Consider the following 27915-nt stretch of genomic DNA (forward strand, 5'->3'; position numbering starts at 1 on the left):
GAAGTTTCCATATCAATATTGCCTAGACCTAGTCACGGGGTGTGTTGGGAGAACACTTAAAATCATGAGGAAATGGGGCAGGAATTGAGAAGTGACTTGTTCCACAACTGTAACACGGGGTGAGGGGGAGAAGCAGCCCAGGCCCTGGGCTCACAGTCCATGGCCCTTCCCCTTCAAAATGGCCCCAGGTTCCTTTTCACCCAACAGTGGTCTTTGGAGTCGGCTTTCCTTTGAGGAGGGTGGAGGGAGGCAAGAAGGGTTTCAGCGCCTTAACCAAAAGGAGTTCTTGTTCAGTGCCAGTTCAGAGCGGAGCCATCCTTCTCACGTCCCTTTCCTTCCCCAACACCCTGCTGTCGTAGGAACTCTGCCGTCATGGCGGTGGGAATGAGGCTTGTCCCGAGACATCTGGCTTCAGCCTCTGAAGTTCTCAGCCCTCATCACCCTTGGCCCATTTCCTGACAGTCCTCTCTTCTCACAAGGAAAACACCAATCAATGCTCCTTCGCATCACTGTGTTCCCAATAACTGACATTGACGTGAACCATGAAGATAAGAGTCCGTGAGATTTTGAAGGGGTGCTACCATGATTCCCACGTACATGGGACCCCATTCAGTGTGAGCCTGGATTCCAAAGAACGAGGGTCTACCATTTGCAAGCCCAGAGCAGGGCTTCCAGGCTCAGAGTGGCCGGCCAGCCCTTAGAGGAAGCTGGTTGTGTGAGTGGGAAATGGATAGGAGTGGTACCCCAGGAGGCTTTGTCTCAAGGGGCACATCCATTTCATGAGCAGGGATTGTAACGGCTCAAAAAACCAGGGCTATCGGGTCTTTCTATGCCCCTTCGAAGTAAGAAAGGGGAAGATCTATGCCTTCTTTCTGTCCTACCCCCACTAAGCCTAGACACTCAGTGATATATGATGGCCTTCTTCCAAATTCCAAATCATTCAAAGAGCCCGCAGATACGGGTGTGTGTGTGTGTGTGTGTGTCTGTGTACACAAATGAGCTTTGCAGTGAAGCCGAGATAGCACTCTGGAGTGTTCATATCCAAGATCTTTTTCTCACAGGTAAGGGACTAATAATAACTGGGTACGTTACACATTTTTGGTAGAGATGCCAGATAAAATAGAGAATCCCACCTCAATGCAAAATTAGATAAAGGGGGGAAAGATCTGCATGAAAAGTGTATCTCAAATATTGCATGGGACACAACTCTTGTGAACGCTGATTCCATGTTTATCTGCGATCCTAATTTAATTGAGTGTCCATTATTGTTATTTGCTAAAATTGGCCACCCCATTCGATGGGGCCCTCCGAATTTAGAGGACTGTAGCACTTCTTCTGGGAATCTAGCCCCCAGAAAGGAGGAGAGGAGCCACATTACCAGGACAAGAAGAATCACTGTGCATATCCACACACATTTTGGGACCTCTCTCAACCTTCAACCGGAGAGAAATAGGCTTTCATTCTTCAAGAAACGAAGGGCGTACATTGACTTTTTGAGGCACAATGCATCTCTCTGAAGATCTAAAAGACACAGGTAACCCTGGGTTCCTGGGAGAAAGGGGCCGGGTTGCCAGGAGTAGGAGGTGGAGGAAGAGGCGCCCCTGCGCAGCCCCTGTTGAAGGAGTCAAGAGCCAGGTAGGAAGCAGAGCGGGTGGAGGGACACGAGCCGAGGTCTCTGGACACAAAATCGAGCCAGGAGCACCGGGTCACACCTTGGTGCGGTGAATCTGGAAAAACAGTGTCTGAACTGCCTGGAAAGGCGCGCGCCCCAACTGTGCTGCCCCTGCATCGTTCGAAAGGAACCTGGGTTCTGGCCCACCTGCCAGAGCCCGACTCATGGAATGTCTCCCCACCCCAGCCAGGGCAGGGGCCCTCCGCCCCTCCCCCGCCACAGAATGTCATGAAGTCCTGCGTTCTCGCCCTGTTTAGATTCAAACTTTTCCGTCCTTGGCTTGGGTCCCGACTGTCTCCTGGAGCAGCTCACCGTGTGGGGCCCGGACCTGACTTTCCTCAGTGTGGAGGCTGCCAGGCGGCGGCGTCCTCTGCCTGTGGGGATGGCTTTACAAGGAGGTGAGCCTTTGGCTGGGTTGGACGTGTCAGGGCCCAGGCCACCCCTGAAGTCCTCGGGATTCAAATGTGACGCCGGCCAGGGGCACTCCGGTGGGGTTAGGCAGAGGAAGGAGCGCACTGGACCCCCAAGGACAGCTGGCCTGGGGGCCGAGAGGCCGGGAGTCTGCAGAAACCTGCAAGGACCTTGGGGAGGGGCTCCTTGGAGGTGGGTCAGGCCCTGTCGGGGGAAACGCCCTGTGTGTGGAGAAAGGACGGCGGCCCTCTCGCCGACTCTCTCCGGGGGCACACGCCTCCTTGGGCAGTTTGCAGGGAGAGGTGGGAGTGTGTCCTGCCGGCGGCGCGGGCCGGGGCAGGCGGAGAGGCGGTCTTAGCCAGAACGTCGTTGCATGGGGCTGTGTGCGGCCAAGTGTGCAGTGACGTGTCCTCCCGAGACCTGGGCCGGTGGTCACTCCGAGCCCACGTGTCCGCAGGCCACGGAGGCCTTGTCTTGGGTTCAGCAGGGTCGGGGCACCGGGAGGCCTCAAGGTAGGGCTCGGGTTCCTCAGCCGCTCTGGGTCGCTCTCCCTCTTGAGGAAAACGCAGTTCCCACCTGCTTCCTCTTGTCCTGTTTTCTGGGCTGCTGGACCCTGGCCCTGTGTCCGGGGTGTGTGGATGGTTCTGAGACGGGCTTACCGCAGGGTTTGGGGGGAGCTTTCCTGGCAGAGATCCAGGTCAAGCGTTCTTGTTCGGTTGTGCTGGGCCGGGAAGGAGAGGGTGGGATTCCCAGGGAGCGTCGGGAACGGGAAGGCTGGCGGGAGAGGGGCCCGAATGGTTCAGACGCTGTCCGTTCACAGAGGCCCTACAGGTGCCTAGGAGGGACCTTGCAGAAGGTCCCCAGCTGCCAGGGGGCCCGCTGAGGCCACTTCCCACAGGTCAGGGGTCCAGCCAGGCCCACGTCTTGGGAGGCAGCCCGTGAGGCTGGAGAGTCGTGTCTGGGGGGTCCGTGGGTGGTTCTCAGAGGCAGTGCTGGCCCAACCGCCTGTGCAGACAGGATGTCGTGGTGGGAGGGGCGGGGGCGGGAGTTCCCTGCGGGAGGCCAGAGCATGGACATCACTCTCGGACACTGGCAAACCGCACCTTTTCCCGTGATGCCCCTCACGCGATGCCACGGGATTCACTGCTCTGCTCCCCGGGGCTAAGGGGGCCCCGGGTCCTCCCTCCCGGCTGCGGGTTCTCTGACCCCATCCGGCCCTTTCCTTCTGTCCACAGCATCTGCAGTGCTGGGACCCCATGTGGCCACGGACCCAGGAGCCTCCCTGTCTGCTTTCATGGCACGGCCCTTCCCCGCACCCACTGCCGGCGCCCCTCACCGGCCACTGTGGGGGCAGCACCCGCCGCCCCTCATGACCCCGCCATTCCCTCCTGGTGGCCCCCTGGTGCTGCCAGCTTTCTCCAGGACTCCGCTGGTGGCAGGAGAGGCTGGCCTCGGCCCCAATGGGACTGGGACCTGCAATGTCATTGTGCAGGTCCGGTCAGAACAGGGGTGCTCAGTGACCCCCCAGACTCAGACCATCGTCCTCACTCAGGCCCCCCTCAGCTGGAGTGCTCCAGGGGCCCTCTGTGGGGGTGCTGCGTGTCCCGCACCCCTCTTCGTGACAGCCTCTGCGGTGGAGACCAGCATGCTGCCTCGGCCCATGGGGGCTCCCAGGCTGGCAAGGGAGGCTCGGCCCCAAGCCTTCCACCTCCGGCTCAGCCCCCAGCCGCGCAGCTGACCACCGTCGTGCCCCAGTCGACGCCAGGCCACAGCCTCACGGAGCTTCCAGGAGCCGGACCACGGCCTCGCCCGAGGACTCCTGTAACCCCAAGAGTGTTTACGAGAACTTCCGGCGCTGGCAGCGCTTCAAGTCGCTGGCCCGGAGGCACCTCCCGCAGAGCCCCGACGCAGAAGCTCTCTCCTGCTTTCTCATGTGAGTGGCCTCTGCTCTCTGCTCTCCTGCAGCCCTCACGCAAGCCCACCTTGGGGCGCGCACACAGGGCGGTGATCTAGGGCCGCTGGGAAGAAGGGCTGCGGCCGGGTCCCTGCTCTAGGAAGGCACGTTCTGGTCCAGGACACCTTTCAGTCACGCATCTCAACTGACATTGGGGTGGTGGTGGTGGGGGGGTTGTCCAGCCAACCTGTCCCTTCCAGAGACATCACGGTGACATTCGTCCGTGAGGGTCCGGGTGTCAGAGGAGGGCCTGTGGTTTGGGTGCCGCGCTCTCTGTCACCCTGCCTCCTGGGAACATGGGCCTGGGGCATCTCACGGCCAGGGGACCAGCGCAGCAGAGGAGGCTTGGGACGTGCAGGGCCCGCAGAGGTCCTGTGCGGGCCCCACCCTCGCTGTCCCAGAGGATCCCTCAGAACGGGAGGGGAGGGAGCAGAGGTGGTGCAGGGGTGAGGGTGTGGGATCCTTCCTGCAGAGGTCTGACCAGGCAGGCCCGACCATGGCATCTGGGGTCCCTCCCGAACACGGGGTGATGGCACTTCCTGCAGAGGCTGGACTCATTGCTGGGTACCTTAATGTCCGCGAGTATTATTACTCTGAGAGGCAGAGTCCAGAAGGACTGACTTGCCAGGCCACCACGTCCCTGCTCCTGTCAGTGGACAGTCAGCCTGGAGCCCAGGGCCCAGGGCTGGTGTGGTGGGAGGCGCTGACCGTGGTGGTTGAGAAGGTGGATTGGCACACCCCGAAACCCCCTGTCACCTGCCAGCACTCGGTCATGCTGGGTGGGGGACACGGGCTCCAGAGGACCCGGGGCAGGCTGGGGGTGACCGGACTGCAGCCGGCCCCTGACCCCGACGGCTTACAGCCCGGTGCTGAGGTCCCTGGCGCGCCTGAAGCCCACGATGACGCTGGAAGAGGGAGTGTGGCGGGCCGTGCAGGAGTGGCAGAGCAGAAGCAACTTTGACCGCTTGATCTACTACGAGATGGCGGGAAAGTGAGTCAGGGTCTCTGGCCCGGGGCTGCTGGGCGAGTGGGCCGGGGGCAGGGTCTGGCTGTGCTGATGCTCGCTTGTCCCAGAGGGCCGCCCTCCCCACCTCCCTGGCGGTTCCACCCTCCCTTGCTCTGGACCCACCGCTGCCTCCACCAGAAGGTCTCAGGACGGGGTTGGGAACCTGAGGCCGCCTCGCCTGGGGTCGGACTCCCTCCGAGGGGGTTGTGGAGGCGATGCGCCGGACAGCCCGCCTGCTGCCTCCTTGGTGGCCGGGGCCACGGCCGTCCCTCCAAGGCCCCGCCTCTCCCGGTCCCTCAACCTGCTGCTGGCCTTGCTGGCTCCAGGGCCGGGCCCCCTCCTCAGTGCGGCCTGGGCCTCCTCACCCCCAGGTTCATGGAGTTCGAGATGGAGGAGGAGATGCAGATGCAGAAGTTACAGTGGGTGAAGGTGGCCCAGGGCCTGCCTCCCCCAGCGCCCCCGAAGCCTGAACGGCGGGGGCCCCCAGCCGCGGAAGCGGGCCCGCAGCCAGGTAAGGCCCCCGCATTCCCATGACAGCTGGTGGACCGTGGCAGTGGGGGCCGAGGGGAGGCCTCTGTCCCTGTGTCGTGTCTGCTCCCACAAGGGGACATTGTCTGGCCTTTGACCAGAGCAGCCGGGGGTCTCAGCTGCCCTTTGTCAGGACGGGTATTGACCGAGTGAATTTCTTGACTCCTCTCCCCACGCCTGTCAGAGGACCCGGCACAAAGTCTGCCTGGGAAGTGGGCTGTGGGGAGACCCTTGGAGGATCGGTGGGTCCGCCCTGGCTCACGTGGCTGGCTGTGAGACGCTCCTCCTCCCCGCTCTGCCAGTCCCACGGTGCCCACAGCTTCCGGTGGCCCTGACCCAGCCCCCAGGGACATCAGTGTCCCCCAAACTCTGCCCTCCCGACGCTCTGCCGGAGCCCCTCACGCCTCCTCCCTCCTTCCCGCTCTGCCTCAGCGTGCGTTCCCAGGAAGGCGGGTTCCAGGGCCCAGCCCTCCCGCCAGCAGCCACGCAGACCCCCGCGGCGCCCGGAGAGCAAGGCGCCCAAGGAGATCCCTCCAGAGGCTGTGAGAGAGTACGTGGACATCATGGAGGGGCTGCTGGGGCCGGGCCACTCGGCCCCAGGGGGCCCGGCAGGTGAATGCGGAGAGGATGGAAAGGAGCCACAGCAGAATGAGGCCGCGACCTACCCGGACCCGGGTCTCCTGAGCTACATTGACGAGCTGTGTTCCCAGGAAGACTTCGTCACCAAGGTGCGCTGGCCCGCAGCCTGGTGTCTGGAAGATTCCAGGGATTGGCACTCCAACGCCCAGATCGGGGCTGAGCTCAGGCCTTTGGCATTAAGCTCTTTCCTTGTTCCTGGGCTGTGTGTGCATGTGTGTGTGCATACTTGTGTATTTGCCTGTGTACATGCAGGCATGTCTGTATACTTCTGTGCGTGCAGGCATGTGTGCACACATGCCCAAGCATCGTGTTTGTGTGTACGTTTGTTTGTACCCGTGCATACCCGTGTCTGTGTGCGTAGAGGCCTGTGTGTGTGTATTTGTGCCTTGTGTGGATGTCTTTGTGTATGTCCGCATGTGGTCCTGTGTGTCTGCTCACGTGTGTGTCTGCCTAGGGGTATGTCCTTTGTGTGTCTGAGAGTGCACGTATGTTTTGGGGGTGTTTGTGTGTGTGTGTGTGTGTGTGTGTGTGTGTGTGCATGCCCAGGTTTTGTCTGTGTACATATATGTGTGAATGTGTGTCTGCACATGTGCATGCGTGTGTGTGTGTGTGTGTGAGAGAGAGAGAGAGAGAGAGAGAGAGAGAGAGAGGGAGGGGCCAGTGACTGTAACGTTAAAACCTCTCCCACCATCTGGAGAAGGATGGGTGAGTCTTTACTTTCCCACATTTCCTGCAGACCCTCCTGGCTCACAGGGGGCTCCCTGCCAAGTATGACCCCAGCCTCTTTCCTCTGTCCCAGGTGGAGGCAGTCATCCACCCCTGCTTCCTGGCGGAACTGCTGTCCTCGGAACCACAGCTGGACCTCCTGGCCCTGGCTGAGAAACTGGAGCAGGAGGAAGGACTCAGCCTTGCAGAGGTGAGCCAGGGGAAGGACGGGTTCCAGGCAAGCTGGGGGATGGAGGGGACCCAGGCGATGCAGGGGGGGGGAGTGGGGTCCCAGGTGAGCCCGAGGAGGGGACTCCAAAACAAAGACCCACATGACTCTGTGCCCCCTTTGCTTCTTGCGAATCACAGCACTGGGGAGGCCAGCGTCGGGTGGGCACAGAGCCGAGAATGGGAAGTGGAAGATGGGGAGCCTGGGAAGGGAGGGAGGGAGGGAGGGAGGAACGCAGGGGGATGACAGCAGAGCCACAGCCTCGTGGGTCACCCTCCCTTCCTCTCCCAGTGCCACTGTCCCATCCCCCCATCTCACTGGCCTATGCTGGCCAGTCACTCTCACCTCCTTCCTCAGCTGGTGGAGAAACGACTGATGGCCTTGAATACGGAGGAGGGTGTGCAGGCACCCCCACGCCTCTGCGCAGCCCGGTCGGGCCCCACGCCTGAGCACGAGACCGGTCCCGGGAAGGGGCTGGGGGTCAGCGACAAAGCCTGCCCAGCAGACACTGACGGCCAGGACCTTCAGAGGCACGGCCGAGCACAGACACACCTGTCGGGGCCCAGAGCCTTTGCTCTCTCTCCCGGACGACAGGAGTCCCCTGCACCTCGAGCCGGACGGGTCCCCTCCCCTCCCCAGGGTCAAAGGTGCGCCTACCCTGGACTGGGCCCCAGGGATGCCCCGGTTCTCAGAGAGGCCCCTCCTGCTAGGGACACTCGAGGGCTGGCAGATGGGTCCAGTGAGGACGAGGAGGAGCTCCCCAGCCTGGCCTTCCTCCTGGCCTCTCAGCACAGCCTGCTGCCCTGGGGGCTCTCCCAGAGTCCCGCTCCTGCCTCAGTCATCCCCAGCCCTGGCGGTTGGGGGCCACGGGGGGCTCCACGGGCCCCCTCTCCTCAGAGAATAGGCCTCGGCCCGGCCACCCCCCCAGCTACAAAGTCCAGGAAGCGGGCTCTGTGTGAGGGTCCTGCCTCTGTGGCGAAGACGCCCCTGCCTGGGGCCAACCTCAGGGTGTCTGGGAGGCCGGCCTTGGCTGTGGGGCTGGTTCACCCCTCACAGCCTGCAAAGAGAAGGTGTGACTCCTTGGTCACAGGGAGGAGAAGGAAGCGTCACTGCAGCCAGTAGGGAGAAGTGGGCCTGCCCTCCAGGGCCGGCACACCCCGGGGACCCCAAGGAGCCTAGGGGGTCCTTCTCGTCCTGGTGCTGATCCTGATTGCGGGAGGGAAGGAGGGAGGGAGGAAGGGAGATCCTAAGGGAGGTCGGGAGGGAGGGAGGGACGGAGGGAGGGAGGGAGGTCATGACCGTGGGGGCAGGGTGGCAGCAGCCCACTGGGGCACCGTGTGTAAATGGGGAATAAAGTTAGTTTTGTGGTTAACGCTCTGGGCCACTGTCTTCCTCCTGGCGTGTGGGCTGCCGCCGGGAGAGGGTTCCCCACGGGATGGAAGGGCCTGAGAGGGGCTTCCTGGGGCTCCCGTCACCATCCGGACCCCTGAGCGTCCAGGGATGGGGAGCCCTCTGCACCACGACCGTTTTTGAGAATGAAGTCCGCAGACAGCCCCATCTTCCGGAGCTCCCTCTGCCTCCCCGAAGCTTCCGCCACGGGTCCGACTGGGCGGGTGGTCCTCAGCTCCCGCAGGGCTCCCTGTGCGGGGCCTGAGGAGACGGGCTCTGGGCCTGGGGCTCGTGGTAGCTGGAGCGTCTTCTGGTCCCAGTGGGATCACCGAAATAGGAGGGCCAGTGGGGGATCCTCCCAATCCCAGTGAGGACAGACACGGGGCATGGATGAGGGCAGATGGGGGCACTGGCCACGGTGTGCACGCAGGAACCACAGCTGTGGCGCAGGCGGCAAGTCCCGTGGCGGGATTTCTGGACAGGGCCATCTTCTCCAACCATGCAGGGAGGTGACCCTGCTGCCCCCCACAACTGCCCTGCACCTCCCAGTCCGCCCACCTCCCCTCAGTAGGAGTGCTGGTCCCTTCCAGCCCCTACCCCTGTCCCACCCAGATGCTCTGATCCAAGGAGCCAGCACCCAGGCCCTCACCGGCCTCCACCCCAGCCACGGCCTCCTCTCCAGGTTCTAGATTCTCGTGGCTTTTCCGGGTTTGGTGAGGCCCCTACAGCACTCAGCACTCCCAGATGTGCTGTTCCTGCAAGCAGGATGGGGCCAAGGCCATCCAGGTCCAAGGGACACCTGGCCCTCTGCTTCCCTCCTCCCGACCCCAGCAAAGAGTTTGGTGAAGAAAGGAACTCATGCCGGCGTCCTCATCCCGCTGCAGAGAATCCGCAGGCCACCCCACAGGGGCTCCTCCCTCTCCAGGCAGGCGGCTCTGGAGTGCTCCCCACCCTCCTGCCCCTTCCCGAAGCAGAGGTTTCCTCTTGGTCGCACTCCCCAGCGGCTGCCCCTCACAGAGAGGAAGGGGCTCAGGGGCCCAACCAGACCCAAACAGAGGGCCCCCCCCCCGTGCCTGTCACCCCCGCCGTGTCCCTGTCCATGGTGTGCGCCTAGCGGGCGCTGGATGCTAACGGCATCCGCGAAGATTTGCCTCTTTTCCTTGGAAAATAGAAGGTCTGTGCAGCGGGAAGGAAATTAAGTGGAGAAACGTTTCAGATTTTTATGGCGGCCAACCTTCCTCGCCACAGAAACACTTAGGAGAGGTGACAGCTTGCGGGGACGGTGTGGCAGGGCCAAATCCGGAGGGAGCTCCCAGGAAGTGAGGACGAATCTGCGGTGAGGACCAGGTCATCCGGGCACCTGGGGAAGTCCCGGTGCTCACCCAGAGCGGGCCCAGCTGTGCTCTGCACCATCCAGCGGGGCAGGTCCCGGTCAGCTCGCTGGGTCTCCAGAGAGCCTGCAGGAAGCCAGGCTCACGCTTTCCCGAGAGCACCGAGGGCTCCGGGCGGCCTGGGGACCTGGGTGGCCCTGTCAGTCGGCCTCGTGGGTTTGGCTGCAGAGCCTCCTCCTGCTCCCCTAGGACAAGATCCAGCAATGGGTCCTGGAGTTCTGGGGAATCCCTTGGATAGAGGAGCATTCCTGTCACCACTGAGGACAATGCTGTGCCTTCTGAGGGCACCCGGGAAGCTCGGGCTCCCGTGGCCACCCTTCCGTGCCTGCATGTTTGTTCTTCATTCAGAGATGCGTGTGTTCCTCACGCCACGGTGCGCTGGGCGGGAAGAGGAGAGCAGCCAGCTTGTGGGATCCTGGCCAGGGCGCCCCAGTGCCCCCACACATGGCGCTCGCCCAGCGGCTGGTAATGGGCAGGCTCTGCCTGTGTCCACGCCTCCATTCATCATCCACTGTCCCTGGACGCAGGTGTCACAGGAGGCTCTGGCCAAGAAGGATGGTGTGGGGGCTGCGTGTTCAGACAGACAGTGGGGCGAGCTGGAGCCATTCCTGCTCAAGTGTCTGCTCTGGAGAGTCTGGGCTTGGATAGTCGCCACTTGTCGGCCCCCTGGCGTATTTGTTGGTGGGACCCTCCCCCAGACAAGCTGGCAGCGGGCCCCACCACCCAGCACATCCACTGGGATGGCCCCAGGCATGACTCCCTGAGTTCTGAGGGCCTGTTTCCTCTGGTATGCCTGTGCACACCTGGGCCCTTGGTGCTCATTTTCGTAAAATATCTTGGGGTTACGCTGTGCTGTCTGAGGGTTCGTTCTGCCATCCTCCCTGGGTCTCTGAAAGTCAGATCTCACTCTCATTCTATCGTCTGTGTTTGGAATGTACTTTGAGTTGGTTCATTCTGAGGATCCAGTTTCAGGGATGCGTGTTGTGTGAACGTGTACAACGTGTCTGGACGTTGTACGTAGAGATGTTTTCCACCCACAAACATAAATTGCAGAGGGATTCCTAAGGTTTTTGTAGCTTATAAGACTCCTAAGAATATATAAATGGAAATATAGTTCATGGAAAATTTTTCCTGTACCTTTCAATCCAATGTGGATTCTAAGCATTGTGCCAAGATAGTCTCAGAAGTATATACAAACAGATCAACCAGTGACCGTGAACGTATGGTGGTATCTTCAGAACTAGGAGGTGCATTAAGATCAGACCCCATTCTTCCCTCCCTATTATTACCTGGACACTGGCTTTGCAGGATCCCTAGTGCTGTCTCAGAGAGCAGAAGATATTGTACTGTTCCAGTCTCTGGGTACTCTGCTAAATGTGTGTCCTGTATCTGGGCATTCTCCTGTTGGTTACTCTGAAAGTGCAAAATATTGAGAATTTCTAGATAAAATTGATGTTAAAAGTGTTTTCTCCAATGATATTTGAATAAGTCATATAAGGTTAACTGAAAAAATATAATTGCATTGTAATCTAATATGTCCAAAGTTTAAACTCTAAGTTATATAGAGATAAAAGTGAGGATCACAAGTGCACTCCTTGACAGGGGCAAAGATGGTGGAGGAGTAGGGGACCCTATTTCAACTGGTCCTTGAATTGAGCTGGATGTCTACCAGACCATTCTGAACACCCGCAAAAGCAGCCTGTGATGTAAGGAGGTATATCTGGATCTCTATAAACAGAATATCTCAGGCGGTTAGTCTTGAGGTATGAAGCGGGGAGCCATCATTCCATGGGCAGATATCAAAAGATAAACAGAAGAGGTTACCGCCTATGTTCTCCTCTAGGATTCTGATGGATTCCTGTCTCACGTTGAGGTCTTTTATCCATTTCGAGTTTATCTTTGTTTACAGTGTAAAGGAATGGTCGAGTTTCATTCTTCCACATATAGCTGTCCAATTTTCCCAGCACCATTTATTGAAGAGACTGTCTTTTTTCCACTCTATATTTTTTCCTGCTTTGTTGAGGATTATTTGACCATAGAGTTGTGGGTCCATATCTGGGCTCTCTACTCCGTTCCAGTAGTCTATGTGTCTGTTTTTATGCAAGTACCATGTTGTCTTGGTGATCACAGCTTTGTAGTAAAGCTTGAAATCAGGTAACGTGATGCCACCAGTTTTATTTTTGTTTTTCAACATTTCCTTAGCGATTTGGGGTCTCTTCTGATTCCACACAAATTTTAGGATTATTTGCTCCAGCTCTTTGAAAAATACCGGTGGAATTTTGATCGGAACGGCACTAAAAGGATAGGTTGCTCTAGGCAGTATAGACATTTTAACAATGTTTATTCTTCCGATCCAAGAGCACGGAATGGTCTTCCAACTTTTTGTGTCTTCTTCAATTTCTTTCATGAGTGTTCTGTAGTTTCTCGAGTATAGATCCTTTACCTCTTTGGTTAGGTTTATTCCCAGGTATCTTATGGTTCCTGGTGCTATAGTAAATGGAATCGATTCTCTAATTTCCCTTTCTGTAGCCAAGTGTGGGTATTATGGAGGGCACGCATTGCATGGAGCACTGGGTATGGTGCAAAAACAATGAATTCTGTTACGCTGAAAAGAAATTAAAAAAAAAAAAAAAGATAAACAGAAGGGGGAGGGAGCCTCCAGGATCCTGTATTGTTGGAGTGCAAAAGCCTTCTGCTTTTGATAAAGAAAAGTTGAAAAAGAAAAACAAAGCTGGGGGCATCACATTGACTGATTTCAAGCTATATTACAAAACTGTGATCACCAAGACAGCATGGTACTGGCACAAAAACAGACACGTAGACCAATGGAACAGAATAGAGAGCCAGATATGGACCCACAACTCTATGGTCAAATAATCTTCAACAAAGCAGGAAAAAGTACCCAATGGAAAAAAGATGGTCTCTTCAATAAATGGTGGGAATAAATAATGGGAAAATTGGACAGCTATATACAGAAGAATGAAACTCAACCATTCTCTTACACCATACACAACGATAAACTCTAAATGGATGAAAGACTTCAGTACGAGACAGGAATCCATCAACATCCTAGAGGAGAACATAGGCAGTAACCTCTTCGACATTGGCCACTGTAACTTCTTTCAAAACATGTCTCCAAAGACAGGGGAAACAAAAGGGAAAATGAACTTCTGGGACTTCATCAAGATAAAAAGCTTCTGCACAACAAAGGAAATAATCAACAAAACAAAGAGGCAACCCACAGAATGGGAGAAGATATTTGCAAATGACACTATAGACAAAGAGCTGATAGCCAAGATCTATAAAGAACTCCTGAAACTCAACATCCAAAAAACAATCACATCAAAAAATGGGCAGAAGACATAAACAGACACTTCTCCAAAGAAGACATACAAAGGGCCAACAGACACATGAAAAAATATTCAACATCGTTAACCATCAGGGAAAGTCAAATCCAAATCACAGTGAGATACCACCTTATACCAGTTAGAATGGCAAAAATTAACACGGCAAGAAAGAAAAAGTGTTGGAGAGGTTGTGGAGAAAGGGGAACCCTCCTACCCTCCTACCCTACCCTCCTACCAGCCATTTTGGAAAACAGTGTAAAGGTGTCTCAAAAGTTAAAAAATAGAGCTATCATAGGATGCAGCAATTGCACTCCTGGGTATTTACCCCAAAGATACAGATGTAATGAAAAGATGTGCCACATGCCCAGTGTTCATAGCGGCAGTGTCCACAACAGCCAGACTGGAAAGAGCCGAGATGCCCTTCAACAGATGAATGGGTAAAAAAGATATGGTCCATATAGACAATGGAATATTACTCAGCTATTAAAAAGGATGAGTATCCAACTTTTGCATCAACATGGATGGAACTGGAAGATATTATGTTGAGTGAAATAAGTGAAGTGGAGAAAGTCAATTATCATATAGTTCCACTTATTTGTGGAACATAAGGAATAACATGGAGGACATTAGGAGAAGGAAGGGAAAAATGAAGGGGGGATATCAGAGGCAGAGACGAACTATGAGAGACTATAGACTCTGAGGAACACACTGAGGGTTTTACAGGGGAGGGGGGTGGGGGGATGGGTTGGCCCAGTGGTGGGTATTAAGGAAAGCTCGTATTGCATGGAGCACTGGGTGTTACGTGGAAACAATGAATCATGGAACACTACATCAAAAACTAATGATGATGTTGGGGCACGTGGGTGGCTCAGTGGGTTAAACCTCTGCCTTTGGCTCGGGTCATGATCCCAGGGTCCTGAGATTGAGCCCTGCATTGGGCTCTCTGCTCAGCGGGGAGCCTGCTTCCGCCCCCCTCCCACCGCCTGCTCTCTGCCTACTTGTGATCTCGCTCTGCAAATAAATAAATAAATAAATAAATAAAAACCTTAAAAAAAAGTAATGATGTACTGTGTGGTGACCAACACATCATACTACTACTACTACTAATAATAATAATAATAATCAGAAGAAGAGGAGGAGGAGGAGGCGGAGAACTAGGATAAAGCTTTTCCTGTGAGTTCAAAAACAAGACAAGAATATCTTCTCTCATCCCATTTTCAACTTATTATTGTAGGTTCTACTTAGTGTGGTTTAGGAAGATATGGAAATACAGACATATGGTCTGGAAAAGATGAAATATTCCTGTTATTATTTGCAGACGATATAACTGTCTACATTGAAGATTCTCAGGACTCTCTATGAGAAAACTCACAATAAATTATAATAGATTACTTTAGCAAAGTCTCAGAATAAAAGATTAGTGTAATATGCAGCTGATCATATTACCATAGACTAGCAACAAACAATTGGAAACCAAAATCAAAAACCTATACCATAGTTCCCTCCAAAATGAGATGTTTGGTATAAATCTTTTAAGAAATGTAGAGGACCCAGACAATGAAACTTGTAGAACTAATGAAAACGAGCAAGACTAAGTCAGTGCAGAGAGGTATTGCTTTCATGGATTTGAAGAGTCGTTGTAGGAAAATGTTAGTTCCTCTGAAATTGATTTATAGGCTTAAAATGCAATTCCTATCAGTTCCCAGTAGAACTTTTCTTTGGTTAAAATCAACAAACTTAACAAAGAAAGCCTAAGCCCAGCAGGAGAAGAGAAATAATAAAGATCAGAGCAGAAATCAATGAAATAGAAACCAAAAAAACCAATAGAACAAATCAACGAAACTAGGAGCTGGTTCTTTGAAAGAATTAATAAGATCGATAAACCCCTGGCCAGACTTATCAAAAAGAAAAGAGAAAAGACCCAAATAAATAAAATCATGAATGAAGGAGGAGAGATCACAACCAACACCAAAGAAATACAAACAATTATAAGAACATGTCATGAGCAACTCTACGCCAACAAAGTTGACAATCTGGAAGAAGTGGATGCATTCCTAGAGACATATAAACTACCACAACTGAAACAGGAAGAAATAGAAAACCTGAACAGACCCATAACCAGTAAGGAGATTGAAACAGTCATCAAAAATCTCCAAACAAACAAAAGCCCAGGGCCAGACGGCTTCCCAGGGGAATTCTACCAAACATTTAAAGAAGAATTAATTCCTATTCTCCTGAAACTATTCCAAAAAACAGAAATGGAAGGAGAACTTCCAAACTCATTTTATGAGGCCAGCATCACCTTGATCCCAAAACCAGACAAGGATCCCATCAAAAAAGAGAATTACAGACCAATATCCTTGATGAACACAGATGAAAAATTCTCACCAAAATACGAGCCAATAGGATCCAACAGTACATTCAAAGGATTATTCACCACGACCAAGTGGGATTTATTCCAGGGATGCAAGGTTGCTTCAACATCCACAAATCAATCAATGTGATACAACACATTAATAAAAGAAAGAACAAGAACCATAGGATACTCTCAATAGATGCTGAAAAAGCATTTGACAAAGTACAGCATCCCTTCCTGATCAAAACTCTTCAAAGTGTAGGGATAGAGGGCACATACCTCAATATTATCAAAGCCATCTATGAAAAACCCACTGCAAATATCATTCTCAATGGAGAAAAACCTGAGAGCTTTTCCACTAAGGTCAGGAACACGGCAGGGATGTCCATCATCACCACTGCTATTCAACATAGTACTAGAAGTCCCAGCCTCGGCAATCAGACAACAAAAAGAAATTAAAGGCATGCAAATAGGCAAAGAAGAAATCAAACTTTTGTCACTCTTTGCAGATGATATGATACTATATGGGGAAAACCCAAATGACTCCACTCCAAATCTGCTAGAACTTACACAGGAATTCAGTAAAGTGTCAGGATATAAAATCAATGCACAGAAATCAGTTGCATTTCTTTACACCAACAAGTCAGAAAAAAGAGAAATTAAGGAGTCAGTCCCATTTACAATTGCACCCAAAACCATAAGATACCTAGGAATAAACCTAGCCAAAGAGACAAAGAATCTACACTCAGAAAACGATAAAGTACTCATGAAACAAATTAAGGAAGTCACAAAGGAATGGAAAAAATGTTCCATGCTCCTGGATTGGAAGAACAAATATTGTGAAAATGTCTATGCTACCTAAAGAAATCTACACATTTAATGCAATCCCTGTCAAAATCCCATCCATTTTTTTCAAAGAAATGGAACAAATAATCCTAAAATTTATATGGAACCAGAAAAGACCTCGAATAGCCAAAGGAATATTGAAAAAGAAAGCCAAAGTTGGTGGCACCACAATTCCGGACTTCAAGCTCTATTACAAAGCTGTCATCATCAAGACAGTATGGTACTGGCACAAAAACAGACACATAGATCAATGGAACAGAATGGAGAGCCCAGAAATAGACCCTCAACTCTATGGTCAACTAATGTTCGACAAAGCAGGAAAGAATGTCCAGTGGAAAAAAGACAGCCTCTTCAACAAACGGTGTTGGGAAAATTGGACAGCCACATGCAGAAAAATGAAATTGGACCACTTCCTTACACCACACATTAAAATGGACTCAGAGTAGGTGAAGGACCTCAATGTGAGAAAGGAATCTATCAAAATCCTTGAGGAGAACACAGGCAGCAACCTCTTCGACCTCAGCTGCAGCAACTTCTTCCTAGGAACATTGCCAAAGGCAAGGGAAACAAAGGCAAAAAATGAACTATTGGGACATTATCAAGTTAAAAAGCTTCTGCACAACAAAGGAAAGTCAACAAACGTAAAAGGCAACCTATGGAATGGGAGAAGACATTTACAGATGACATATCAGATAAACGGCTGGTATCCGAGATCTATAAAGAGCTTATCAAACTCAACACTCAAAAAACACGGGGCACCTGGATGGTTCACTGGGTTAAACCTCTGCCTTCAGCTCAGACCATGATCTCAGGATCCTGGGATCAAGCCCCACGTTGGGCTCTCGGCTCGCAGGGGAGCCTGCTTCCCTCCCGCCCCACCCCGCCTCTCTGCCTACTTGTGATCTCTGTCTGTCAAATAAATAAATAAATAAATAAATAAATAAATAAATAAATAAATAAAATCTTTCTAAAAAGAGCAAAGAAGACATACAAATGACACATGAAAAATTGTTCAACATCACTACCCATCAGGGAAATACAAATCAAAACCACATTGAGATAACACGTTATACCAGTTAGAATAGCTAAAATTAACAAAACAGGGAAAAAATGTTGGTGAGGATGTAGAGAATGGAGAACCCTCTTGCACTGTTAGTGGGAATGGCAGCTAGTACAGCTACTCTAGAGAAGAGGATGGAGGTTCCTCAAGAAGTTAACAATAGAGTTACCCTATGACCCAGCAACTGCACTACTGGGTATTTACCCCAAAGATACAGATGTAGTGAAAAGAAGGGGCACATGCACCCCAATGTTCATAGCACCTATGTCCATAATAGCCCAACTGTGGAAGGAGCCGAGATGCCCTTCAACAGATGAATGGATAAAGAAGATGTGGTACATACATACAATGGAATATTACTCAGCCATCAGAAAGGATGAATACCTACCATTTACAACAACGAGGATGGAAGTGGAGGGTATTACACTTAAGTGAAATAAGTCAACCAAAGAAAGACAGTTATCATATGGTTTCAGTGATATGTGGAATATAAGAAACAGTGCAGAGGATCATAAGGGAGGGAAACCTGAATGGAAAGAAATCAGAGAGGAATACAAACCAGGAGAGACTCCTGACTCTGGGAGACAAACTGAGGGTTGCTGAAGGGGAGGTGAGGGGGGAATGGGGTAACTGGTGGATGGGCATTAAAGAGGGTATGTGATGAGCCCTGGGTGTTATTAAATGCAACTGACAAATTATTGAACACATGTAAAACTAATGATGTATCTTATCTTGGCTAATTGAATTTAAAAAGATGAAGTATAAAAAAATTAAGTGACCTATAGATTCAATAAAACCCATACTTTTTTATTTGAGAGAGAGAGAGAGAGAGAGAGATGAGGGCAAAGGGAGAGGGAGGGAGAGAATCTTAAGCAGGCTCTATGCACAGCATAGAACCTGACATGGGGCTCCATCTCAGATCATTCATTACCTGAGCCAAAATCAAGAATCAGATGCTCAACCAACTGAGCCACCCAGGCACCCCAACAGAATCCCTATTAAAATCCCAATGGAATTCTTTACAGAAATAGAAAAAACAACCCAAAAATTCATACGAAACCATAAAAGATCCTGAACAGCCAACACAGTTTTGGACAAGAACAAAGCTGGAGGCATCACACTTCCTGATTTCAAAATATTTTATAAATCTACAATATATTAGTACTGGCATTTAGACCATTAGATCAGTGGAACCAAGAGCCCAGAAATAAATCCATATATAGTGTGATCTTCAAGAAGGATTCCAAGAACTCACAATGAGGAAAGGTTAGCCTCTAATAAATGACGGGAAAAAACGATCACTACATAGTTAAGAGCGAGACTGGTTCCTTATCTAACTTCATCTACAAAATTAAATGAATAAAAAAGACTTAAGACCTGAAACTGATAAAGACAAAGGACTAAAACTTCTTGACATTAGTCCAGGCGATAACTTTTGGATCTGATACCAACAGCAATGACAACCAAAAAGTAAAAACAGACAAGTTGATTTGCATCAAACTAACAGCTTCTGCACAGCAAAGGAAACCATCAAAAAATGAAAAGGCAAGCTACAGAATGGGACACAATATTTGAAACTACGTATCCCACAAGGGGTTAAGATCCAAAATATATGAGGAATTCCTTCAACTCAACAGCAAAATAGCAAATAATTCAAAAGAAAGTCAACAAAGTATTTGAATAGATCTTTTTCCAAAGACCCTTTTTATAAAAGGCCAACAGATGTAAGAAAAGTTGCTCAATATTACTAACGGTCAGGCATTTGCAAATTAAAACCACAATGACGTATGACCTCACACCTGCTAGAACGGTTGCGGTATTTCACGCTGCTCATTCTGCTCCTGGGATGTCTTTTGCATCTTCACGGCCTGGCCTCCAGATGCATTGATCAAGGTCATGTTTAGTTTGCTGGGATGGGTCAACCAGTTCGACTGATACTCGGCACATACAAGTGCTCGGTCGTAACTGCTTACCTCTGAACATCAACTTCATCACCTGAAATGTGAAACAGTAATGTACCCACTAGGGGTTTTTTTATGGATTTGGCAAGCATGAATATGAATGTATTCCTCATAGTGCCTGGCACATGCTAAAAACTCAGTGGTGCAGTGATGATGCAAATTTACTTTTCAACAGAGCCTGATGAACGCAGCTGGGCACTCGGTTTGGGTCTGTTCTTCCTTTACCGGTCCAGGACACCAGGAGTTTTGGCTGTTGACATTCGGATCACGGGAGACAAGCTGCAGTCTAATTTAGAACATTTAGAATTTTATACCCAGTTTATTTTAACTTATATGCTGTGCCTGCTTCATTGCATTTGAACTATGAGCCATAGGAGTTTAGGTTTTTTCGTGAGCAACATTTGGGTTTGTTGCTTTGCAGGATGCCATGTGTCCTGTGTCAGCTGGCTTAATTTGTTCTACCTGCCAGTGATATGAGCTGACGGTGATCAGGCCTAGGACATGTCCTGGGTGGAGGTAATGAAGACTCAATGCTCCCATCCTTGAGGGACATGTGTGCCACTAGGCAGCAGGTTCACAGGTCCTGTTGACAAAGCGGACCATGCAGTTCATTCTCTCACGGATGGCCTGGTGTCTCATGTGTCAATGGTTACCAATTCCTGGAGTTAGGATACTCGCTAAGACACTGACCAGCTTCCCACTTCAGCCTTGAGAGAGACATTGTAGGACAATGAAGCAGGATGAGGGCCAAGAGAGTAACAGGGCAGATCTCAGTCAGGAAGGACTCCATAAAGAGAAGAGAGAAGCATTCTAACATGAGGAAACAGAAAATGAAGAGGCCCCAATGTGCCTTTCAAGAACAGAAAGAAGGCTGCTGCACCTGGGGCTCATGACCAAGGCCAGTGGGGCGGCAGTGAGAGGTGGTCAGACCAGAAGGTGCCTAGGAAGGGACACTGTGAGGAGTCAAGTTTGTTCTGATAAGAGTGGGTGCCAAGAAGGCGGAAATGAGAGGCAGGAGGATGGTGTGAGAACATGGGGAAGAGGAATCCCTCCTACCTGGAGAAGGTGACTCTCACCCACGGTGTCAGGGGAGAGAAAGCAGGATGGGAAGCAGGGGCAGGCTGGGGAAGGACAGTGAGAACTGACATGCAGGGGGCCTCATGCTGATGTCACCAGAGGACACAAAGTACAGTAGAACATGTGCATACACAGACCGGTCAGCAGGGCCAGGCCTGAGAAAGACCCTGTGGGGAACTTGGCCCTTACCCTCTGTGGGAGCCATCCAAAGAAGAAAGTAGATTCCTCCCTCAGGAACTATCCTTGGATCTACTACTTCCTGGCAGAGTTCATCCAATGGGTCACTCCCACCAGCACATTCTGGAGAGAACTGGTCAAGTCTGACCTCCTAGAGGAGAATCCCTGATCTCCCAGCCACTCCACTGAGGACAGTGACACTGAATTCTGGGGAAGTCAGCCCCACTCTGCATCCAGCCACTAGCAGAAGTGATATTCCCAGACCCATCCAGGTAAGCTTAAGAAGACCACTGACCATGCCAGGGGAATGGCTGCTCTAGAAAAGAGACAGGATGAGTCTGAGCAACAGAAGATCACAACAAACAAGGGTCAGTCCACATGGGAGAGCCTCACAGTCGCCAATATGCCCCCTGTCCCCCTCCTACACCAACACACACTCCAGCTAGTCACAATGAGCCACTACCACACAGTCCCACAGAGCTCTGCGTGTCCCCAAACACACAAACCGTACCCACCAGATGCCCACTAGTGCACCTAGAACCCTCATGTCCCAGACCTACACCTTTAACCCCAATGAAATTACAGCCATGGTCTTGAATACAAAAATGTACTCCCAACCAGCCCCCAATAATCAAACACTTAAATACACACATCCTCATATCCCCCCAAAAATCCACTCAGCCCCGTACCAATCCCCAATGAAATCATACAAACCCTCCAACAATAACTGAATACATTAAAACCAAACTCACATACTTAATATTAAACACAATCCCATAATCCTAAATATACCACATATAGTCCCCTAGAACTATTAACGTCCACTTGTGTACAATGCCTCCAAAACTCAACACACAAATACCATCCAATAGATACACATGGGGTTCCCTACTTTCTCCTAAATACTCCTCAAAAGAATGACCTCACCACCCCAATACAAACCTATACCTGTCTCCTCTTGATAACCTATAAATGGCATCTGTCTATACCCCCCAATTACAGACACACAACTCGCAACACCCCACTACACTGACAATCTAAAGCTCCCAAAGCCCTCTACTCCCTAAATTCTTACCCTAAGTATACACACAGCCCTGATAGTGCAAATATACATAAAACCAACACACAAAGCATTAACACATAACATTATGTCTTCTCAAATGCACAGACACATATTTACAATAGTTTCAAAATGCACAGACACACACACTATGCCACACCAACTATATACTCACGGCTTTCATTGCCCCTCAAAATCGCACATACACGGTTGCTACACATCTTTAAAATTATCCTGAAACATCCATCCCCCCAAAATACACCCATAGGTTCCCCCCATACCGATATGTCCTGATTCAGGCTTTCTCCCCAACCTCCTTCCACACACAACACACACACAAACACACACACACACACACACACACACACACACACAACAATCCCTCCAATCCCTGTCCCCACCCAAGGTCTCCAGAAAAAAATACTCATCAGATCTTCTTAAACCTGAATATACAGAGCCAATCCCTCAAACCTCGTAAAATACACAAGAACCCTTCCAAATTCATCAAACACACTCCTAGACCCCCTACATAAATACATACATGTGCAACCGTCCATGCCCCAAATATACATGTACCCAGAACATAAGCAATCCCCAACCCTCAAATGTATGTATTAGATTCCTCACTAGACACTCTGAATTTACACACACCACAGCCCAGCCTGTGCTATAGACACTCTATACACCCACACCAACTTCCTACCAGCACTGTGAACATTCAGAGGCACTCACACAATGCCAGTGTGTACACAGAGTGTACACAAGCACACACTTGCACACAGAGCTCCAACCTCATGATGAGAGAACAGCTCTTCTGAGGGGCTGCCGGCACATTCTACAGCATGACAACCTGCTCACACCCAGTCTGGACAGTTCCATAAAGACCTGAGCTCAGAATTCCCACCCCAAGCTCCCACTCTACTTTTCCTAGGGCACCTTTACAGGTAACCACTAAAGAGGTGAGCCCACGAAAATTTAGGGACCTCCGCCCCAAACACCTATAAGTCCTCAGTGCTTGCTACCCTGCTCTCTATGTCCTGCTGGCTGTGACCGGAGACAGAGAACTGCCCTTCCATTGCACACACCCCATTACTGGGATCTGTAAGTAAATCTTGTGACTCCATGTCCTTTGGAGGGGCTGTACTGAAACTGTGCCTTCACTTCCCCAAAGTGGGAGTGCCCGTGCTGAGGGAGCTCCCTCCTTCAGCAAGTCATACCCTGCAGGTTCTCAATACAGTGTACCAGGCTCAGGACCCCCAACATACCTCCGAACCTTATACGAGGGCCATCCCAACCTCCCTCAGACACAAGCACACACCTCCAGGCTCCCTGACTTGACACACACAAACACTCACAGCCCCAACACGTACATACACAATTGCCTCCACCTTGAAGACACTCACACACTCAGAATCTATGTAAAGAAATTGCTATAAGCTGTAACAGGCAGGAGTCTGATGACAGTGGCATGCGTCCTGAGTTGACAAGAGCACCTTTGGGAGAGAGCGTCAGCCCCCTGCTCCCTCAGGGATGGCGGCAACTACAGAGAACAGCGTTGCCCGGGGGCATCCTGTTTCCAGGAAGGCATTTGTCTCATGGGCTGATGAAGGCCTGGCCAATTTCTTCCAATGGTGACAGCTCTGAGAGACAGTATAGCTCCTCAGCTCCAGGAGGAGAAGCAGAGGCTGTTCCGGAGTCTGCTGAGAGACCACTGTGCCCAGTTCTTCCTGTTTCTACCCTCACAGGTGCTGTTTAGTAAATACCTTGTTTCCTAAACTCTGTGTCTGGTTCTGTGTTCCAAACTATGACACTCTACACACCCATGACAATTATTTATCAAGCATCAAGGATCACAGTAAAGACCCCTCTCCTGGCTCTTACATTCCAGGGGAGAAAAGAGATAATAAACATATGGTTATATCATGGACTTGGATGCATGCACGTGCACAGTCAAGACGGTGACAAAGGACTCTTGATCTCTTGGGAGGAAGTGGGGGAAGGTGCAAACAGATTTGCAAGTCAGGACAGGTTTCTTGCTCGAAGCATGAGAAAGCTGCAGGAAGGACGTAGACCACTGACCCCCAAACTAGAATTCTCTCAGCATCCCCAACTACTAGCAGCCACGGGAGCAGAGTCTGGCCGAGGGTGGAGGAATTTACCTCCCGACGTGCTCCCTCCCCCTCGCCCAGCAGAGTCAAAGCCTGCCTCCAGCCTCATCCTGAGTCCCATCTTCTCCCTCCTCTGTTCCTAGTGTCCCACTGGCCCTGTTCTGCTTTTCCTGGTCTCTGTAGGTTGTAAGCCTCCTCTCTTGGACCCTAGCAGACATCAGAACAGGGTACTTTGTGTGGAGAAAAGGGAACACTCTTACACTGTTGGTGGGAATGCAAACTGGTACAACCACTCTGGAAAACGGTTTGGAGCTTCCTCGAGATGTTAAAAATAGAGCTACCCTATGACCCACCAATTGCACTACGGGGTATTTACCCCAAAGATACAGAGGTAGTAGAAAAGAAGGGGCACATACACCCCAATGTTCATAGCAGCAATGTCCACAACAGCCCAATTGTGGAAGGAGCGGAGATGTCCTTCAACAGATGAATGGAAAAAGAAGATATGTTTCATATATACAACAGAATATTACTCAGCCATTAGAAAGGATGAACACTTAACATCTACACCAATGTGGATGGAACTGGAGGGTATTCTGCCAAGTGAAATAGGTCAGCCAGAGAAACACAATTATCATAAGGTTTCACTCACAGAGGAACATAAGGAATAGTGCAGAGGACAATGGGGGTGAGGGGGGACTGAATGAGAAGAAATCATTGAGGGAGACAAACCTTATGAGACTCCTGACTCTGGGAAACAAACTGAGGGCTGTGGAAAGGGAGGTGGGTGGAGGGATGGGGTTACTGGGTGGTGGGAACTGAAGAGGGCATGTGACACGATGAGCACCAGGTGTTGTTATGTACAACTGATGAATCATTGAACATTATATCAAAAACTAATGATGTATTATGTGTTGGCTAACTGAATTTAAATTAAAAAAATTTTAAAAGAAAGAACAGTGTCCTTTGTAGGAACAGTTCCCTAGTGGCCACAGAGCCACCTTTTGGGTCTCCTCAGATGCACTCCTGTGTCGCTGCAGGGCTCCTGGGCCCCCATGCCCCAGGGCGGTTGAGAGGGTTCAGGTCCTCTCTCCCCAACAACTTCTGGGAAGTAGAGCAAGTTGGAGCTTCTAATGGCCTGGCCAAAGGGGCCACTCAGTACGAAACAGAGGATTCCTTCTGTCCGTGGAGATACGGGGCAACACAGGCTATGTCCCATGATACACACTCCAAAAAATACTTGAGGCCCCAGAACAACCAGCTCTGACCAGCCTCAGCCATTCCAGCAATCCCCATTCATTCCATCTGAGTGGGGGGTTTTCAGTGCTGGTTCAATACCACGATATCCCTATTTCTCTCCCTTAAATCTCAGGGTCTACATCTTCCCATCTCAAAGACAAGGCACACTAAACCCAAGGATGTATACCTTGTACACATATTGCATTCTCTTTAGAATACTCTTTAAAACAGAAAAGCAGGCAGAGATCCATTCCGCCGACAAAACACAATACAGTTAGCCTACCATACCGGCATTTTATTGGGGACAGGTTATGAAGGAGGCAGTGAGAGCTACTAGGAACCCACCCGTACTAAGAAAGTCAGTTCAAGAAGCTGGCAATAGCACCTTCTGTTGGAGGGAGATCCAGGAGACTCACCATAAGGAAGGCCCAGAAATGCTGGGTGGGTCCAAGGGAGGTGGGAGGCAGGAGGCAGCTACGTGGCCAGCTGGTGGCCATGCTGATCACGTGGCTGGTGGGTTTGCAGCTCCACCTGGACAGAGGAAAGAGCATCAGGTTTTCCTTTCAGAGAAACATGAAGCTATGTGCTTCCCAGTCCTAGGAGCATCCTGAACATTCAGAAAAGAAGAGAGCATTTCTAAAGGGTTTGGGGACATGAGAGCCATATCCATTCAGAGCAGAACATCGCAGTCCTTCTGGGTCACAGCCCCTAGCTCTTCTTCATGGACAAAGCCTCCCCACACCCAGCCTTGTCAGTTCGCTGACCCCTAGGGGTCCTGCCTAGCCCCGAGGACTCAGGTTTCCACTGGGATAGGCTGGTTGAGAACTAGAGATTCCCAACACTCCCCATGACTCTGGGCAAGGGGTTCTGCAGACTTTCACCTCCTGGACCCATGCGGAGGGCGTTCTTCCTACCAGCCATGCTCCAGAAGAGACAATGACGCCTGCAGCTACCTAGGTGATTTACAAGGGGTTGTCTGGGAGAGCATGCTCTCTGACCTCCTCTCCAGGAATCCCCACAATGTTCTGAATGCTGCCTGTCACAGCAACAACACATTTATGAAGGTTCTGCTCTGCACGGCCATGTCTACCAGGGCCATCCATCTTGGGATGCCCTGATGTAAGGACCACAAATCCTGAAGGAATGTCCACCTGCCTAACATATAAACACCCCTGAACCTACCTGCACAAAAAACTGGAAATCAACCAAATATATAGGGATCCTTTGGCCCGAAAGAATGGGCCAACCTGCTTAGGAGTAATGCAGTGGTTCAGAATGACCAGGGTCAAGGCACACATACAAGGGCCCAGAGCTCTGGATGCCCCCACTCACACACCCAATGATGCCTGCTTCACACATAGACACCAGTGGTGTGCTGGTAAATACTTAAGAAAATGCTCTCAGAGGAAGGTGGGAAAGACTTCTGCTTGTGGTTTTTACCTGGCATAAATATTCCCAGCATGACTAATTTCCAGCTACCTACCTAAAGTCATTAAACACAGAACTAGGAAAAGAGATGCACCACCGACCATCCCAAGTTAGTACGAGCCAGTTCCAGTGCACCACACCCCCTCTCATATAAGTATGTGCACACAATCCACTGTACGCCAAGCAACTCCCACCCCAGATACATACACAAAACACTACATGTATCTGTACATATGTGCATATATATACAAATATACATACACGAATACATATAGATCTCCACACACACACACACACACACACATTTCTATCCTCATCCTGAATATAGAGACCACCTTCTACTATCTACGACCAAACACATTCAGACACAGAGTAGCACTACCCAAAGAAATACACTCTGAATACTCCTAACTTCAAACCTTACGAACAAATTTGATAATTCATGCAGTTGGTGCTGGATATTTACACAAACCAGTAGATATACACAAATACACACACACACACACACACGACACAAAGAAACATCCCTCACGATCCATACATGAAACAACTTCCAAATCCCAAGCTATCTGTAGTGAGTAGCAGTCAGCTTTCACACCTGCAAATACTAATAATCATATCACATACCTCTAATACAGAGAAATACAATTCTCCAACTCTCCTGTATGAACACTGAGCCCCATCTCCCCATCAGACACATACATGCTCACTTTCCAAAATACACAAGCTTAACGGCCCCTACTGAACAATACAAACACACGGCCCCAGCAAATATTCCTCCAAATAACCATGGTCCCTGAATACACACACAAACTCAATACACACACCTCTCTCCACAAGCCCGAAATATACCTAAAATAACCCAGTATGCTACAACTATGCACGTTTATCACCCACACCGTTTCACATACACATATGCCACACCACCTCTACATACATAACCTCACAGTCCCAAATTCTCATACAGAATCAACTCTTCCGTCTTGCACAACAGCCCTACAAAACCCGTATCACACATATAAAACACCCACCAGTGCCATAAAACAATTCACAGACTTACCCTCAACACACCGAGACAAACAGGACTGCTGCCGATCAGAAAAAGATACACAGAACCATCCAACATGCTCTGATACACCAATGGTCCTCCTGCAATGCCCGTACATAAAAACCAAGCGCGGTCTACCTAAACGAATGCGCACTTTCCCAAGCATGCCCCTACCCACATGCACATAATGCTTTCAAATCTGCTCTTACTCACACGGTTCCCCAAGTCATGGGGGGAAGCCACACGTATCATATTCCACTCAACACCGAATTACAAACCCCTAA

At 50.8% G+C, this 27915-nt stretch overlaps 2 protein-coding genes across 2 annotated transcripts in view; both read left to right on the top strand.

The window, feature by feature from the left end:
• Positions 1-27915, top strand: part of LOC125083716 (NUT family member 2G-like) — a 32147-nt gene that overhangs the window by 2909 nt on the left and 1323 nt on the right. The window contains 5 exon segments of the mRNA XM_047700563.1: positions 4900-5028; positions 5415-5554; positions 6004-6299; positions 7010-7126; positions 7502-7791. Of these exon segments, the coding sequence (XP_047556519.1) occupies positions 4900-5028; positions 5415-5554; positions 6004-6299; positions 7010-7126; positions 7502-7791 (972 nt within the window).
• Positions 1491-4191, top strand: LOC125083894 (NUT family member 2F-like). Its single transcript, XM_047700897.1, is given in 5 exon segments — positions 1491-1534; positions 1930-2070; positions 3319-3729; positions 3732-3836; positions 3839-4191. Coding segments are annotated over 5 exon segments (870 nt in total). The 5' UTR covers positions 1491-1503; the 3' UTR covers positions 4021-4191.

The sequence above is a fragment of the Lutra lutra genome, chromosome 13 (genome assembly GCF_902655055.1).
Source record: "Lutra lutra chromosome 13, mLutLut1.2, whole genome shotgun sequence".
NCBI classification, from domain to species: Eukaryota; Metazoa; Chordata; class Mammalia; order Carnivora; family Mustelidae; genus Lutra; species Lutra lutra.